Raw genomic sequence first — 18,731 nt, 5'->3', positions numbered from 1 at the left:
ACGTTGCAGCTTTTATTCTTTTTAGAAGTGGGACTTGTTGCGGATCATGATCGTTATGATTGCCGCCTCCATTTATGCTGTTACTGCCGTTATCTTCCAGAGTACGTTTACTTGGATTTACTTGTTGTGGTTCGGCAGGTTTTTGAACAGCAGCCACAATTGCTGGAATAGCATGGGCTATTCCTTGGGCGATAAAGTGCTCGATATCTTGTCGAGTTATATATTGATCTTCTTGTTCTTGCTCAGATTGATTCACTTCATTAATGGGTTCATTGTTAGCGTTTTCCATCTGCTAATTGGTAGGAATTTATTAGTGTCTAACTTATTAATAACAAAATTCACACAGACGAACACATAAATTATTGCAATATACAGGCATAACCAAAATTATCGATTCCTTGTCTTTTACTTTGTTATGGTATATTGTATATGCATCCGTACACACCGTATCTTACAGAGTTTTATTGCCCATTTTACAGAGTTTTAAGTTACTATTTACACTATTATACAATACGGGTGCCTGACTTTTTCGTTAGTTTGACTGACAGTCCTAATAACGATGCTCCCTCTCGTCGTACTTCCAAGTTAGATGCTCCCCCATTTCCCTGATCCTATTACCCGTACCTATCAGTTCTTCACCGAACTGACGGAGTTCAGCCAAGTTTTCATTACTCATGGGAGGATTCGGGATTGGTTCTGGGTCAAATTGTGGAAGGAAACTATAGGGACTGTTAACTATGTTTTGGAATTGCCAGTCGTTTGTCCACCATTCCTCTAGTTCACCTAGTGGTCGGGTGTGGATTAAAGGTTCAGGAATAGCTGGTGCTACGTTTAAAGGAAATTGGACTGTAGCCGGGTAAGGGTACAAATTATCGCGAATCGGGCTTATGACATCACAGTTTTCTAATAGGCGATCTATGTCTTGGAATGTGATCTCTTCTGGTTGTTTTGAGCTTTCGCCAATTTCTATTCCCTTTTGCTTGAAATCTATTCCTATTTCTTTTTCTGGTGGTTTCGAACTTTCTCCAGTTTCTATTTCCTTTCCCTTGCTCATGCACACAGGATTTTCTATTTTTGGAAGTCTCCTAGTGGCTGGTTTCCTACGGCGCACTTTCCTCCACCCTACGTATCTTCTCTTCTTTTTTGGTTTGGCTTTTTCCAGCGGTGGAGCTTTGAATTCCACAAGTTCTTCTATGTCAGCAATGTAACCAGTAAAGTCGTGAGAGACTTCGATAGGCACTGGATATAAGTTGAGATTCTGGAATGCTTCCGATATCTCATTCATGCTGCATAGCATATATGCAAAATACAAAAATGCAATGTTAAAACTTTGGAACAAAGTTTAAACAAACAAACACTGAAGTTTTATTGCATTTTAGTTTATACAGAAGATAACAAAAATAAACACACTAAAAGTTTGTTTATTTACTGGATGGTGATTTTTTTCCTTACTAGCCCCAACTTATCAGATTTTAAAGATTTGCATTTTCTGCCACAGTAGCTATCATATAGAGATTTGCCCATTTCCTGTCTATTTTATCTTCCCACGGTGTACTATTACCCAATTCTTGGACTTCTGGGTTAAACCTAACTCTCTTGGTTCGGGGTTTCTTGTTCCCCTGACTCTTTTTGAGTATCGAATCCCTTTTCTCTGGGGAAAGAGGATTCTCGTAGTTTGCCTTGCGGACAAAGATTCCTTCTTCTAAGTTTACTGGGTTTTTAGAAGAAGAGGCCATATCTAGTTTGTGGTAGATAGCAGACAGCTTTTGTTTACCCACACTGTAACTAACAAACAATTAGTTAATAAACAGATAATCACAGAATACAACTAGTAGAATTAAGTATTTTATCAAATACTCAATCCAATATTAGGCTTAATCTGCTCGATCAGTGGCTCAATAGTAATTATTATAAGCTCTGATACCACCTTCTGTCACGCCTCCCGACCCTACCCTGGACGGAGCCGGGGGCCGCGAGCAGATTTCAGTGGTACCCGTGGTATTTAATTTATGTGACAGCGGAAGTCTTTTTACAACAGGATCTTTTCACCGGAAAATGCTCGTTTAATATATTACACAAAGTTTAAGGGATAAATCCCACAATTTACAATAAGTTGATTTCACACAGAAATCTTTATTTTCCAAGACATGTTTTATTGGTTTATTTACACTGAGCCACTTCCCTGAGCTTGATAGTGCTTTTACTGCACTTTTCCTGGATCACACAGATCACCTGAAACATGTTTGAAAAAGGTTTTGTCAGCGGGGAAATACTGAGTGAATCATTCCATTTTCTAAAACGACCCGTTAGTTATAATGTTACAGTATTAAGAGCGATTACAATGTTTCTATCAACCAATTATCAAGAATAGGTATTTGTCACTCGACCGGATCTGTGACTGTGGTCATACCACTATTGGGTCCCGTTGCCCCAACAGTGACGGTTAACTCACATAGAGTAATTATTTACCCACATAGAGTAATATTCACCCACATAGAGTGATAAAAATAGTAATGTGCACAATACCCCACATACCAGCTGTAATTTGGTGATTACATAAACTTAATCACTGCAATTATAACTTTGAAAAATGATTTGGAGTATTGTAAAACAGTTGATAAAAAGAAGAATGACTCACATTGCAGATTAACGAGCAAATAGATAATGCCTACTGATTAGCCTTGATTACACCTAGTTTAACATAATGCACACACAGACAGGTTAGTAACTAATACAGCAGTTACGTCAATTCACGAGATTAAACCCTCACAACGATTAATCAGTGCAATACTCGATAATTCAATCGGATTCACAACGAATAACAGAGCATAGTCCGAATTCGAACAGCACTCTAATATTCAAGTCGAAATCACGACGAATAATCAAAGTACAAGCTCAATTGAGCAGCACCCGGACTATCGTTGGATAGTTATAATCGATCGGACGTTGAATCGTAATAGCGATCGAGTTATTACCCTGATTGCGGCAGTACCTCGTGATTAGTGTGTGTGTGTGTTGGACGGTTTCTGTGATAACTCGGTCTACGTAACTCGATTTTACGTCGTTCCAAAGACAGAATTCAAGTCCCAATGCCCAGTATTTATACATGAATTTGGCATCTCCCGCGTGTCGCGAAAGATGACAGGGATTCTTCCGCTACTCGCCTGGGAAACCCACCTAGCCTAGGGTAGCCTTGCTGTGGGTATAGCCCTGCTGAGTTGCCAGTTCGTAAAATTGTAATTCGACAGCGTTTATTTTTAGATAATCGTAACTTAGGGTTTAACCCCCTTGAGTTTTAGGGGCCCTAATCCTGATTCCGATTATTCCGGAAATTTCAGGGTTTACGCCAAATTACTTGGGTGTCTTAATTAGGGTTTTCTTATTGGATAATTATTATTCTAATTACGGGTTTTATTGACAGTTGTTACACATTGCCACAAAACCATAACCACCACCCAAAAATTGCCAACAGCCACCCCATCAACCGAGACGACACGACTTCCCCATCGCTGTTGTTTTTGCCATCGCCAGTGGCGGACCCAGGATTTTTTTTTTCATTGGGTCCATTTTTCTTGTGTTAGAATTTTTCACAACTAAACATTAAAATTTTCGGGTCGGTAATCGTAGTCGGATCGGCTTGAGGCTAGTAAATAATGTAGAAGCATTTATTGGTCATGAAACAACTACATTATTAAGAACCATTTTTAAGAATCAAGTTATCAAATTGTGGTGATTAATAAGTTGCTTGAAACCAATAGTTACCTAAACAACACAACTAGTTCACATAACTTGAAAATTTTGTCTAAGAATTTTTTTTAACACCACTATATGTTGAAAGTCTTATGTGTTAATCAAATGTGAAATAAAATCATTCGGAGAGATTAAATTTATCATTTTAAAAAAGCAAATTAGAGGATTAATGGGTGGTTGGGGTGTTTTAAAACACTAGTCTAATTTTGATAGAAAAAATAAACTGAAAAAGAAGAGATGTAAGACTTGAACTTGAGACCTACTTGTTGGAACAAAGAGATTTACCACCATACCATATTTGCTTTTAATATTATGGGGTCCAACTAATTTATTTTATGGGATCCTTGAAAAATTTAACATACCGGTTCAACTATTTTTTTAAAAAACATTGGGGGTCCGTGGACCCCGACTCGCACCATATAGGTCCGCCCCTGGCCATCGCTACATGGAGAAGTTGTCTTCCAAACCTACCAAAGAACCGCCAGCATTTCACCTTCACACCACCGACGATAATGACGATATCGGTGATCTTCTTCAACATCCGTACATATCTCTGTCGTTTTATATATCTATACAGTCTCTTGTGGATGAAATCACTGATCATTCTTAAGTAATCATGTGATCGTTATCTGTTAACGTTTTGTTATGAACTTTCTGGTGTATATTTTGTAACATGCAGATTGTGAAATAAAACACTTTGGAGTTTATCTGAGTTTATTTGTTCGCACAAAAACTAAAACATGCGTATGAAATCGATGATTACCGGCGGCGGCGGTTGTTTGGTGATTACCGACGACAACCAGGGCTAACAATAAAATTATAGATGTCTAACATTTGTAATGAAGACTAATTTTTTGATATGAGAAAGAGAAAATGATGGGGGAGTTGGTCAAGTAGATGGAGAGGGAGAGATAGAGAAAGACTATTGAAATAGAAATGGAAGAGAAAGAGAGGAAAGAATGTGAAGTGTGATCACGCAAACTGTTTTTGTCAAGTCAAAATCTTTAGGGGCAGTTTTGTAATTTTGTCGGTGGCATAGCCACCGACCTTTATCTTTAAGATTATATAAATTACATAGTACTAAAATATACATATAATCTATAACATTAATACCAATTATTATCGAATATCCAAATAAAATGATATGATACATTCCATAAATTTAAATAAACATCAACCAAAACCACAAAATGATATGAAAAACCCATAAGTACTAAAAATCTTCAGTAAAATTATAAAATTTTAAAAATATGGTGAAAAGTCCTAAATCCTACAAAGATTTATTACACGTCGATTCGGTTCGGTTAAGGTGTGTATGGAAAAACTGATAACCATAACTGACCTGCTACTTTTGGTTTTCAAAAAAAAAACATTAACCAACCCACCGATTTTTATTTGGTTCAGTTTTTTCGGTTCGGTTTGGTCGGTTTATTCGGTTATGGTTCGGTTAATTCGGTTTTTTGCACACCCCTACTTATACGTAGAATGCAACAATAGAGATTCCATGAGTTTATGAGGATTATATCACAAAGAACGAGCCATGAACAAGAGATCTGGAGAAGGTGAAAAATACACCAGTTGGTGTAAAATACGCCGACTAGCATATTTTACACATTGGGCAAGGATCAATTGTCGTAGGTACATACGCCAGTTGCTGTAAGTAGCAAAGAGGAATAACATTCCATTGAAGCTTCTAGTATAAAGAAAAATAAAGCAATCCAAAGTATTATAACATCATGAATTTATGACTGAAAATCATCGGTTCAAGCTAGACCTGGCAAACGGGTCGGGTCGGGTTATGGGCCAAAACGGGTTCAGTCAAAACGGGTCAATTAAAAAAAGGGTTGTTTTGGTTCGGGTGAAAACGGGTTTGGGTTGGAAGGGATTCGGGTCAGAACGAGTTTCGGGTCGGGTTGGTTAAAAATTATTATTTTTTTTAAAAGTGACTATACATCAAGGGGGCAGTATGTATGTGTCAAATGTATGTACTTCTAGTTAGTTAGAGGCACTTAGCTTGAGTTTGTAAAGTTGGTTAGGTTCTAGATTCCTCCCCCTCTCTATATAAGAAAGGTGTTTGTATGGTGATTTTTCATTTTGATATAGTAGATAACTAGTGAGATTTCCACACGTTTCACGGCGGGAATCGGTCGATATTAGTTTGGTTCGTTACAGTACTGGCATTTGTTATAGTATCATTCCAAAGAGGAAACATAACATCAGTCGAAAACAATAAAAGCGAATATCGATACCAGTAGTGATCATGTTCAGTTGATATTGGTTATGTTCGTTTGCATTCTTCGTTTATTATATCTCAACATTGCAATTTTTTTTGAAAACAGACGTTGTATCGCTATCGTAACCGATTAAACAACATATGTATCAATCGGTACCGATATTTAATTTTATTGTTAATGCTTTCCATAAACTGACACCCTATCGTTACGATATCGTACCCGAACTGAGCCGAACAAAATAGGTACCGATATGCATCCATTTTTGTAGTATTTTGTTTGATAACACACACTTTGACCGTATCTTAAAAGTAATATAAGAATAAATATAATTAAAATCAAATAAAGTAATAAAACAATAAAATAATGAAAACTAAAAAAAACACACACTTTGACCGTATCTTAAAAGTAATATAAGAATAAATATAATTAAGATCAAATAAAGTGATAAAACAATAAAATAATGAAAACTAAAAAAATAATATTAAACAAAAATCTCGAAGTACTGTTCATGGTGAGTTTGTATTAATATAGATAATATGAGCTCAATACTTGTTATCATTCTCTGATTTCAATATGCATGTATAATATATCTTCTTGAGAATTGGAAAAAGGATAATATGCATGTAGGTTTATTATTTTGTTAATTAATACTCGGTTTTTGACAATAAATTTTATGTCTGCACCGAACAAACATGAAAATGAAGTAATGCATTCGCACACTTCTAACACTTTTTCCTTATTTTATTTAAAGCATGAAACGGTACTGGTCGAAACGGTTCGATTCGAAATGGTACAGGTCGCAACGGTTCGATTCTAAACGGTACGGGTCAAAACGGTTCGCGTCGAAACGGTTCCCGTCCAAACGGTTCGATTCGAAACGGTATTGGTCGAAACGGTTCGCATCGAAACGGTACGCGTCTAAACGGTTCACGTCGAAACGGTACGGGTCGAAATGGAACGAAACTCGTTCTGACCCGAAACTCATTTCGTGCGGAAATTCGTGTCAGACCAAAACCCGTTGCGATCCAAAACCCGTTCATTGCAGAAACCCGTGTCGGCCCGAAACCCGACCCAAACTGACCCGTTCCAATCGAAAACCTGCATCGTGCCGAAACCCAAACTGACCCACTTGGAAGCCTTTGGGTCAAGATTGACCCCTCTAGTTCAAACATTTGCCGCACAGAAACTCTATTTTATCCTTCAATCGGCTATCGCAAAATTCTGGATAACCCGTTTGAGATCCCTTAATCGTGCGGCTTAAGTTGAATAAACCCTGACAACAAGCATCCTCCTTCCCAGCCACCGTGGAATACGCTTCTCTGTTGGTCGGAATATCGCGTGGTCGAAACATCGCCAGAGAAGACATTATAATAAAACAAGGTGTAAACATGTCTGCGGAGGTAAAGCAAAGGGTGTAAATGTGTCATTTACTTCTAATTCTTTTTTATTATCAAGGGCAAAAACGTCTTTTCACATTGAGGGGGTTACATTGATGCAATCAGAAAACGTCGGGAGGTAAGAAAGCAAATTTTAGGAAATAGAGGGTAAGGGTGTCACTCGCCCCTAATCACAGGGGATAAAATTACAGTTTACTCATTTATTTGACAATTATTAGTAGTAGTATTATTTTATAAATTCAAATCTGATTGACTTGCGAGTTAACATGCCGCAAATACGCATGCGTTGTTCAATGTTTTTACATCTATTTCTTGTTCGGTTTAACAGTACCGTCGCAACACACTTCACTTTTTTTCTATAAGATTTCAAGTATTGTCAACGTCTTTGCTATACGTGTGGATTTTTTTTTTTCGGTTTACATTTTGGTATAAATTTTACAGTTCAACGTTTTATTTCTATTTTTTAATTTGATATAACGGTCTCTCCGCAACACAATGGCCCTAACTACTAGTTGTTTACAAAGTAAAAAACAAAAAAAATAAAAGTTAACCGAATCAATTTTACCGACAAGGAACCCTTTACCCTTTAACAATTCATCGACAAATGTGACAACTCCGTATACTCCAAGGACTCAACTGAACACAATCAAAACTCAAAACTTAATGTGCACGAGTGTCGGCGATCCCAAAACCGAAAACGACACCGTTCCATCACAAAACCAGAAACCAACAAAAATATTTTAAACACAAAATCACAAAAAATTCACAACAAAATCAATCAAAACCTTTAAAATTCATCTTCATCATTCATCACTACATTAACAAAATCACCATATCCACCATTTCAGATCTCTAATTTCTGCACCTCAATTTCACAATATCCAGTGAAACGACACCGTTCCGATACTCAAAACTTGTGTTTTTCTACTTTATATCTTCAATTCGCCATTGTAATGTGATATTGTTAGGGTTTTAGTTCGAGAACTGATACTCTATCAGGTAATTCGATTCAATTTGGTTCAATTTGCTTCAATTTGATTCAATTGTGTCGTGTTTTGAGTGTTTTTCAACTTAATGTGTTTGATTTGTCAATGTAATGTGATAAAATTAGGGTTTAAGTTCCGGAAATGCTACTCTTTCTGATAATTTGATTCAGTTTTGTTCAATTTGATTTGATTTTGTTGTGTTTTGAATGCATGCATTGATTTTAAGAACAAAATTATATTCACTGTTGCAGATCTCAGTTTCTACATCTCAATTTCACTCGCAATTGACAGTTTCTAGTAAAACGACATCGTTTTGATACTTGGAACATCTTGTGTTTCTTTAACTTCAATTCTCCATTGTAATGTGATATTGTTAGGGTTTTAGTTCGAGAACTGATACTCTAACAGGTAATTCGATTCAATTTGATTCAGTTGTGTTGTGTTTTGAGTGTTTTTCAACTTAATGTGTTTGATTTGTCAATGTAATGTGATAAAATTAGGGTTTTAGTTCCAGAAATGCTACTCTTTCTGATAATTTGATTCGGTTTTGTTCAATTTGATTCAATTTTGTTGTGTTTTGAATGCATGCATTGATTTTATGAACAAAATTGTATTCACTGTTGCAGATCTCAGTTTCTACATCTCAATTTCACTCGCAATTGACAGTTTCTAGTAAAACGACATCGTTTTGATACTTGAAACATCTTGTGTTTCTTTAACTTCAATTCGTCAATGCAATGTGATAAAATTAGTTTTTTAGTTCGAGAACTGATTGTAATTCAGTTCAATTTGATTCAATTTGGTTCAATTGTGTTGTGTTTTGAATGTATGTGTTGATTTTAAGAATAAAATTATATTCACTGTTGCAGATCTCAGTTTCTACATCTCTATTTTCACTCGCAATTCACAGTTTCCAGTAAAACGACATCGTTTCGATACTTGAAACATCTTGTGTTTAGTTCGCCTATGTAATGTGATAAAATTAGGGTTTTAGTTTGAGAGGTGGTACTCGTTTGCTTGATCTTACTTTTTGTTTGTTACTTTGATTCAATTGTTTTGTGTTTTGAGTGTTTTTCAACTTTATAGGTTTGATTCGCCATTGTAATATGATAAAGTTAGGGTTTTAATTTGAGAACTGATACTCTTTCACTTGATCTTCCTCTCTTCCCGGTAGATGTATTTAATTTGATTCATTTCTGTTATGTTTTTAGTGTTTTTCAACTTTATGTGTTCAATTCGCAAATGTAATTTGATCTCTCTGTCTGTTGGGTAATTTGGTTCAATTTGATCAAATTCGATTCAATTGTGTTGTGTTTTGAATAACGTTAAAAGAGGGGATGGTTAATCATGCATCACGTACTGGCGTTGATAGCCGAAAGACAATGGAATACATGCACTAATCGGCCTTTGTCTTAATTGCTGAGTGTTATGTGCCTTGTGTCCAAGGCTTGATGCAAAACTACTATCGAGCCGGGGGTCTCACTGGAAGCAGCCTCTCTATTCCTACGGGGTAGAGTTAAGGCTGTCACATCTTACCCTCCTCAGACCCTACCTTAGCTTTGCTATTGGTGGGATTTACCGAGTATGATGATGATGATGTGTTGTGTTGTGTTTTGAATGTATGCATTGATTTAAGAACAGTTTTTGATGATTTGTATTATTTTGTAGGGGATATGGCGACAATGGCGTTTAAGAGGGGGAATTCAATGACAGGTGGCCGGAGGAACAGTGGTGGAAGTGGATCGTGGATGTCAATTGTGGTTATTATGTTGCTTTTAGTTCTTGCTCCCGTGGGTTACTTCTTTGGGAGTGGGATGTATACTTCAATTGGTTAGTGATTTGATGAGATTTTGTTGAAATGTGCTTGTTAGGACCTATGGTTAGGGTTTTAATAAATGAAGCCTTGTTTGGTTTATATTTGTGTTGGATGAGTTGGTTTTGGGGGGTGTTTGGATGTGGTTGTAAACTTTTCATTGAAAACAACTTATTTCGCTCTTAAGGGTAAAGTTGTAGTTTTGAATCCATGAAGAATGATTGGTTTGACGTAATCTCAACCTGTTTATTGAAAATGACTAATTTCACCATAAAGTAAGCCGATAAGCATAAGCACTTCTATTCATCCACTTATTCAGACACTCAAAAGTGCTTGTTAGCTTTTAGAATATGCAATTAGTAAGGTAACTGTTTGGATACTTAATCCCAAACACCCACCAGCTTTATGCGTATTGAGATAAATTTGACTGCTTGATATCTCTTTGTGTGCTTTAGTTATTCTTTCTCAATATCTTACTCTTCTTATGCAGATGTAAATGATTTATCAACTAGCATCGGCAAGCAAGTACTATTCTTTCTCATTTCTCATTTATATTATTTATATTTGATAATAAGAGTAAAATGCCATTTTCGTCCTTGAGGTTTGGCCAGTTTTGCGACTTTCGTCCAAAGGTTTGTTTTTCAGCATCTGGATTCAAAAGGTTTGAAATCTTGCCATTTTCATCAGGCTCGTTAACTCCACCCATTTTTTCTCCGTTAAGTCAAAGGTATTGCCATCTTTTATTGTTAACTTAAAGGGCAATTCAGTCTTTTTCTCTTTATGTAAAAAGACCGAATACCTCTGAAAAGACCGAATTGCCCTTTAAGTTAACAAAAAGGACGGAAATACCTTTGACTAAACGGAGAAAAATGGATGGAGTTAACGAGCCGGATGAAAATAGCAAGATTTTAAACCTTTTGGATCTAGATGCGGAAAAACAAACCTTTAGACAAAAGTTGCAAAACTGGCCAAACCCAGGGATGAAAATGACATTTTACTCTTGATAATAATTTGATACTTACTTTGAGCACGAGTGCAGGACGTAGATTGGAGAGCAAAGCTGGCTTTTCAACACATCCGGTCTCTTTTTTCGAAAAGGGTATGCTGCTAAAGTGTAATAATGTTCATCCATCAATTGTTATTCAATCATTCAATATAATCTCATATTTTCTTTTGTTACGATATATATAATTTAGGTTATTGATGTCATCAAGGCAAGCACAGATGATTTAGGACCTTTGAGTCTTGATTCATTTCGAAAAAACAACCTATCAGCTTCTTGGAAATTCACCGAGCAAGACCACGTGATCAATAGTACTTCCAGTCCCGCTGAGGTTAGTATAAACTATAAAGTTATAATAATAGGCTTTGAATGCTTATGATTTTTTGGCTGTGCAAAAAAAAAATTGATCCTGTTTTTTCTACTAGATAACGGAAGGTACTAGAAAATGGACCCCAACCGGTAAACTGGAGAAAATTCTAGATGGTCATTCTCAATCGGTTGATACGCCTGAAAAGCTGGCGAGGAGGGTAATATTTCAATCTGAAATCCTTAAAGGATTAGGGCTGCAAACGAACCGAACGAACATGAAGAAGATCCTGTTCATGTTCGTTTGTTGAGAAATATATGTGTTCATGAACTGTTCGTTCGTGACCACTTACCAAACGAATTTTATGTTCGTGTTCGTTTGTAAGGAAATGAACTTGTTCGTGTTCATTTGTTAATTTTAGGCAACGAACGAAAATGGACGTGCATGAACACAAATGGAAACAAACGTACACAAACAAGTGTTCATGAACAAAATATATGATATGACACTTATTAAATATTTTCTTGGTCGGAATTTTGAAGTATTTAAATAAAATATAAAAACTAAAAACACTAATTAACTATCAAACACAATCGAACATAAACGAACACGTTCACGAACATAAATGAACTAACGTGGCCTCTGTTCATGTCCGTTCATCTAACTAGACGAACAAAATTTCTTGTTCGTGTTCGTTTGTCCAATAAAGGAACGAACACAAACGAACTTCCCACCGAATGTTTCACGAGCTCTTCGCTGAACGTTTGGTTTGTTTGCATCCCCATAGTAACATATACGGTATACCCTTTATGAGATGATTAAATTTACTCTTTTTTACCATTGTAGAAACTGAGAGATAAAAGACGCGAAAATCGAGCGGCTGATTTAGTGAAAAACGACAACAATGTCATCATAAAGCTTGAAAATGCGGCCATCGAGCGGTCAAAGTCGGTTGACTCTGCTGTTCTTGGAAAGTACAGTATTTGGAGAAAAGAGAATGATAACGAGAACATTGACACAACTATACGATTGGTTCGGGATCAAATGATTATGGCTAGGGTTTATATGAGCATTGCAACAATGAAAAACAAGACACAATTAGCACATGAACTGCAAAGTCAACTTAAAGAAAGTCAACGTGCTTTAGGAGATGCTACAGCTGATGCTGATCTTAATCACAGGTCAGTAAGTGCCTATTATTGCAAGGATGAACTTTAGTTATATGTTATTAATAATTGGTCAAACTAATAAAATAAAGTTTTTTAGCTCACACAAAAATTACTCAATACATACTCTTTACAGATTTGATTCAGTATTTTTATATTGTGTTGTTTGGATTCGTTTTTTTTAAACTTATTAGCTCACACAATTTTTAGTTTTTAATGTTTGGATCAACAAATTTGGCTTTTTTTATTTTCAATAAGTTTTAGTAATGTACACGGATGGTCCATGTGGTTTATGAAAATCTAAAATACATAGATGGTCCCTGTGGTTTGCACTTGTAACACATTTAGTCCCCATATTTTTTCCAAAAGTACATGGATGGTCCTTGTGGTTTGCACTTTGTAGTACATTTAGTCCCTAACTTGGACATGCTAAAACCTTTAGATTTGTTGGTTGGGGGCTAAATGCGTTACAAAATGCCAACCACAGGGACCATCCGTGTACTTTTGGAAAGCTAGAGACCAAATCCAAAATTTTGGTAAACCACAGGGACCTTCGTGTACTACTGTACTTTACACATTATATTAAGTATTTATCATACTACAATAGAAATTGACAAAAAGAAAAGTGTTGGCATGTTGGTCCTACTTTATCCATTTTGACCATTTACCTATGCAGTTAATGCGGTTAAGAGGATATCGGTCAAAGACCGATATTTGAGATATACTTTATTGCGGTGGGATATCGGTAATTTTAGTATCATGCAGAATTTATATAGATAGATAGATAGATACATAGATAGATAGCAATTTATCGCTTACAATTTAGTATACTCTCCTACCATTAACAAATTAACCTTTTACAATTTGCAAAACACTAACAATTGTAGCAAGTAGGAACTCATTAAGACTTAAAACACTAATAGCAGCAATAAGAAGAAAGGTACTGATATGGGGAAAATCGGTGATGTATCGGTCAATATCACCGATAATACCAGTGCCGATATTCTGACCGATATATCTGTGATATATCACCAATATTAACTGCATAGCAACCCATCTGACCCCCTATTTTGCCATCTATAGCACAATTTTAAGTGTGTTTTGTTGATGAAAATATTCTTAGTGTTGCGGAGAAAATCAAAGCTATGGGTCAACTACTGTCTAAAGCTAAAGAACAGCTATATGATTGTAAGTTAGTCACGGGGAAGCTGAGAGCTATGCTACAGTCAGCAGATGAACGAGTTCGTAGCTTGAAGAAACAGAGCATGTTTTTGAGTCAAATCGCTGCCAAAACAATCCCAAACGGTATTCATTGCTTATCCATGCGCCTAACAATCGATTATTATCTTCTTCCGTTGGAGAAACGCGTATTCCCAAGGAGGGAGAATCTTGAGAATCCAGATCTCTATCATTATGCTCTGTTCTCTGATAATGTCTTGGCTGCATCGGTGGTTGTGAATTCGACTATCAAGAATGCTAAGGTATTTATATTTATGTATCCTTTTTTCTTTTGAGTAAAATGCCATTTCGTCCCTGAGGTTTGGCCAGTTTTGCGACTTTCGTCCAAAGGTTTGTTTTTTCGCATCTGGATCTAAAAGGTTTGAAATCTTGCCATTCTCATCCGGCTTGTTAACTCCACCCATTTTTTTTCGTTAAGTCAGAGGTATCTTTATCTTTTTTTCTCCATTAAGGGTATCTGAATACTTGTACATTATGCAAAATGCTTGTACATAAAGTGAAAAAGACCGAATTGCTCTTTAAGTTAACAAAAAAGACGGAAATACCCCTGACTTAACGGAGAAAAATGGATAGAGTTAACGAGCCGGATGAAAATGACAAGATTTTAAACCTTTTGAATCCAGATTTGGAAAAACAAACCCTCGGACGAAAGTTGCTAAACTGGCCAAACCTCTGGGACAACAATGGCATTTTACTCTTTTTTTTTATTTATAAGCATCATATATCATGGCATACGTTTCAACCTAACAATGGGTTGTCGTCTATAAACCAGTACAAAGATTTGCAATATCAGTTACTTGTTTTTACAATTAATCTTGATTCTTGAACGTTCTGTCAAACATAAATACTTTGCGGATTGTGAACTTTAATATTTTGATTGCCTATAGTCCAAGTAAGCATTAAGCATATGTCAAAACGTCAGTGGCGGATCTAGAAAATTTTCGTAGCGGTAACGCAATCGAAAAAACCTCAAAAAAAGGTCAAATTTTTACAAAATTTACACCACCGCCGGAGCGCCAAGCGGTAGCGGAGGCTACCCCTTCCCCTAAGGTAGGTCCGCCCCTGCAAAACGTGCCTTTTGTATGGGCCAAGTTGCATTGACTTGCAAGTTTTGTGAATAGAGTTCACTTTGATTGGTCACTTGGCTTTATTTTTTTTTGTTTAATTTTGAGTTTACCCCTTATACTAATATACGCTTTTAACCCATTTAAATTTGTATTAACTATGTTTTTTTCAATAACTCGTGTTCGTTAATTTAAAAAAATAAATAAAACTGAATACAATTGTGTTCATCTTTTTATTCTCGACATTGCTATATAAATTTTTTATAATAAATTTTCTTCAATATTTTTTGTTTTCTCTTTCGGTTGTCATAACGAGTGCCGGTACCGTAATGAACCAAACCGATACTGGCCTAATTCCCGCTGCATAGCGCGGGTAAATTTCGATAGTTTTTGTTCATTTGCAAAAACTACGTTAAGTATATTTTTTTTAAATTTAATTTGGAGGCTCTAAGATTTTTAATGGTTCTAATGATCTTATTTATATCTAATACAGGAACCAGAGAAACATGTTTTTCATCTCGTCTCCGATAAATTAAATTTCGGAGCAATGAACATGTGGTTTTTACTTAATCCACCTGGCAAAGCTACAATCCACGTCGAAAACGTCGACGAATTCAAATGGCTAAACTCATCCTACTGTCCGGTTCTTCGACAACTCGAATCCGCCGCGATGAAAGAATACTATTTCAAATCAGATCATCAAACAACCGGTTCATCAAATTTAAAGTACCGAAACCCGAAGTATCTTTCAATGTTGAATCACCTTCGGTTTTATCTCCCTCAAGTTTATCCCAAATTGAACAAAATTCTTTTTCTGGATGATGATATTGTGGTTCAAAAAGACTTAACGGGGTTATGGAAGGTCGATCTGAACGGGAAAGTGAACGGTGCGGTTGAAACGTGTGGAGAAAGCTTTCACCGTTTTGATAAGTATTTGAATTTCTCGAATCCTCATATTGCGAGAAATTTTGACCCGAATGCGTGTGGATGGGCTTACGGGATGAATATGTTTGATCTTGATGTGTGGAAGAAGAAGGATATAACTGGTATTTACCACAAATGGCAAAATATGGTAAGATTTTTACAGTAATAATTTTTTTTTTATCTCTAGATTCTTATTACATGTAGGCCTGTAAATGAACCGAACGTTTATGAACTGTTCGTGAACTTGTTCGACGGGAAGTTTGTTTATGTTTGTTTATATAATAAACGAACGAACATGAACACAATTTTGTTTTGATTTAATTTAAGGAAGGGTAAAGTACACGGATGGTCCCTTTGGTTAACCAAAATTTTGGATTTAGTCATTAGCTTTTTTAAAGTACACGGATAGTCCCTGTGGTTTGCACTTTGTAACACATTTAGTCCCAAACTTTTGCCAAAAGTACACAGATGGTCCCAATACGTTTACAAATTGCAAACCACAAGCGTACTTTAAAAAACTCTGGACTAAATCCAAAATATTGGATAACCACAGGGACCATCCATGTACTTTACTTTTTAAGGAATGAACATGAACACACGTTTTGTTCGTTCATTTATGTTCATGAACGTCTGTTTTGTTCGTTCATTTATGTTCATGAACGTCCGCTTATGTTCGTTTCAGTTTAAATACATAAGTAGTTATATTTATATGAATATTAAACATAAAAGGAACTTTCTAACTACTTATATAAGTATAATTAATTAGTAATTGGGTTTTCTAGTAATAAAAATGGGTTTTGCGATGGAAGTTATCTTAATTTATCACTAATTCATATAAAAACATACTTTATGTTCGTTTATGTTTAGTCAATTATGTTTATTTTTTTTCCTTTATGTTTGTTCATTTGTGTTGTCTATTGTTTGTTAAATTATGTTTGTTTATGTTCGTTTACGTTCTTGAACTGTTTGTTTATGTTTTAAATGAACGAACATAAACAAACACGAACATGCCCATTTTCTCGATAAATGAACATTAACAAAAAATGTGTTAGATTAAATGTTCATGTTCATGTTCGGTTAAATGTGTTGGATTAAATGCTCGTGTTCATGTTCGGTTAAAGTTAAGTGAACGAACATGAATACGCTTTTCTTTGTGTCCGTTAGGTTCATTTACATTCCCACATGCTTGTCATCAATACAATCTGGGCTCAATATATTTCATTAACTGTTAGATAATTTACTGATTGTGTTGTTATCAGAATGAAGATCGGGTTTTATGGAAGCTCGGGACGTTGCCTCCTGGACTAATGACATTTTACGGGCTAACACATCCACTCGACAAGTCATGGCATGTACTCGGTCTCGGGTACAACCCGAGCATTGACAAAAGAGATATCGAGAAAGCAGCTGTGATTCACTATAACGGAAACATGAAACCGTGGCTAGAGTTGGCAATGACAAAGTACCGTTCATATTGGGTCAAATACATAAAGTTTGACCACCCGTATGTTCGGGGTTGCAAACTAGGCGAATGAGAAGATTTTTATTATCGAAAAGTCATTCCATTCTATTCTTTGTTATAGTTCATATTGGTGTTATAGTTCCCGTGTATTTGTGTATGCGACTTGCTTGGAATAGGTGTCGACGATAGTAGTTTGGATGTATCTTGTGTTGGTTTCGTTACTTTCGTAGGAGGAAGGTTTAATTGTAAAGGACTTGGATGTGTATATCTACCTTCGTTCTTCTGTAAGAATTACGTGTTCTTTTTGTTTATGTTCATTAGTTTCTCGTACGTATGGCCTGCGAGTCTTCTGATTCTTTTGTTTGTGTTCTTTCGGGTTGCATCCTTGCAGTTCTTTCGAGTCTTTGTATTTTTCTCGTCAGAGGATGGTTCTGGGGAGGTCAAAGAGTCTGGTTTTGAAAAGTGGGAGGTCGACGTCGATCCGAGGCGTTTAAAGTCATAACGGAACCTTAAATCAGTAGCAAACTAATCTAATTTGGTCAGAATCGAAAGTCAAAGTAGAAGTCGAATTTCGCGACTTTCGGTTGCAAACCGATCCTAAAATTGGAATTACGAGCCGAACATGTTTACACTTGTTTTAATAATTATTACCAAGTTATTTAAGTGTTAGAAACATATTTTAGAACACTTCTAAACTCAGATTATGAATATTTCAAAATTTGCTTAGTTTGACTTTTTAAGACAATAAGTTTGACCCGTCAACTGACCAAGCATACGTGATTTTCAGGAGGTGCCCTTTTGAGGGATTAACACCTACCTAATTACTATAGAAAGGAAAACAAGAAATGGTGCAAGTTTACAATGAAAACCAACACCTATTTATAGTTTTTGAGGATGATTTTGATCATTCCAGGTGTTTAGAGGCTTCATGGGATGGTAACAAGCGTCCCTAAACGTGTCATAAACAGCCAACAAGCCCATAGATTCGAATTAGGGGGTTTGGCAGCCTTGGTGTGGACTGCAAGTAATTTTTCAGAGCTGGGCAAGTGCTTGCGGACCGTAAAGGTCTAGCCCCTAAACTTCTAAACTCTCATGTATTATCAATATTAGGCATAAAAGCCCTTAATGGCCAATATTAGGCACACCCGAGAGTATGACCGAACATCATAAAGCTCCCTGTTCGTCAAAAGGTCACTTAGAGGTATAAATTAACATATTGACGCTTTTAACCCTTCTTCTCACAAACTTTCAAACAATTCCTCAAACGGTTCCTCTCGTCCAACAAGTGGCTCATTTGAGAATACGGACACCGTGTAAGGCCACTCAAAGGCATAGTTTTAGCATGTTGACACTTTTAGTCCCTCCACATTCATAGTTTTTGTTTTT

At 36.1% G+C, this 18,731-nt stretch overlaps 1 protein-coding gene across 3 annotated transcripts; it reads left to right on the top strand.

The window, feature by feature from the left end:
* The first annotated feature begins 8,128 nt into the window (after window positions 1–8,128).
* On the top strand, window positions 8,129–17,656 carry LOC110894041 (polygalacturonate 4-alpha-galacturonosyltransferase). Of its 3 annotated transcripts, none has more exons than XM_022141202.2 (11): window positions 8,129–8,380; window positions 8,619–8,775; window positions 10,036–10,197; window positions 10,671–10,705; window positions 11,220–11,279; window positions 11,377–11,514; window positions 11,609–11,710; window positions 12,337–12,671; window positions 13,780–14,137; window positions 15,453–16,031; window positions 17,143–17,656. In XM_022141202.2, the coding sequence occupies exons 3-11, from the start codon at window positions 10,041–10,043 to the stop codon at window positions 17,416–17,418; spliced, it is 2,040 nt and encodes a 679-aa protein (XP_021996894.1). In that variant the 5' UTR covers window positions 8,129–8,380; window positions 8,619–8,775; window positions 10,036–10,040; the 3' UTR covers window positions 17,419–17,656. The 3 variants fall into 3 exon arrangements, with proteins under 3 accessions (XP_021996894.1, XP_021996893.1, XP_021996895.1); XM_022141203.2 differs by lacking the exon at window positions 8,129–8,380 and adding an exon at window positions 8,994–9,058 and having other exon boundaries at window positions 8,739–8,775; XM_022141201.2 differs by lacking the exon at window positions 8,619–8,775.
* Window positions 17,657–18,731: the final 1,075 nt, after the last annotated feature.

This window comes from Helianthus annuus, chromosome 13 (genome assembly GCF_002127325.2).
Source record: "Helianthus annuus cultivar XRQ/B chromosome 13, HanXRQr2.0-SUNRISE, whole genome shotgun sequence".
In the NCBI taxonomy this organism is placed as follows: domain Eukaryota; kingdom Viridiplantae; phylum Streptophyta; class Magnoliopsida; order Asterales; family Asteraceae; genus Helianthus; species Helianthus annuus.
Note: the sequence above shows the minus strand (reverse complement) of the source record. Positions and strands in the feature narration are given on the sequence as shown.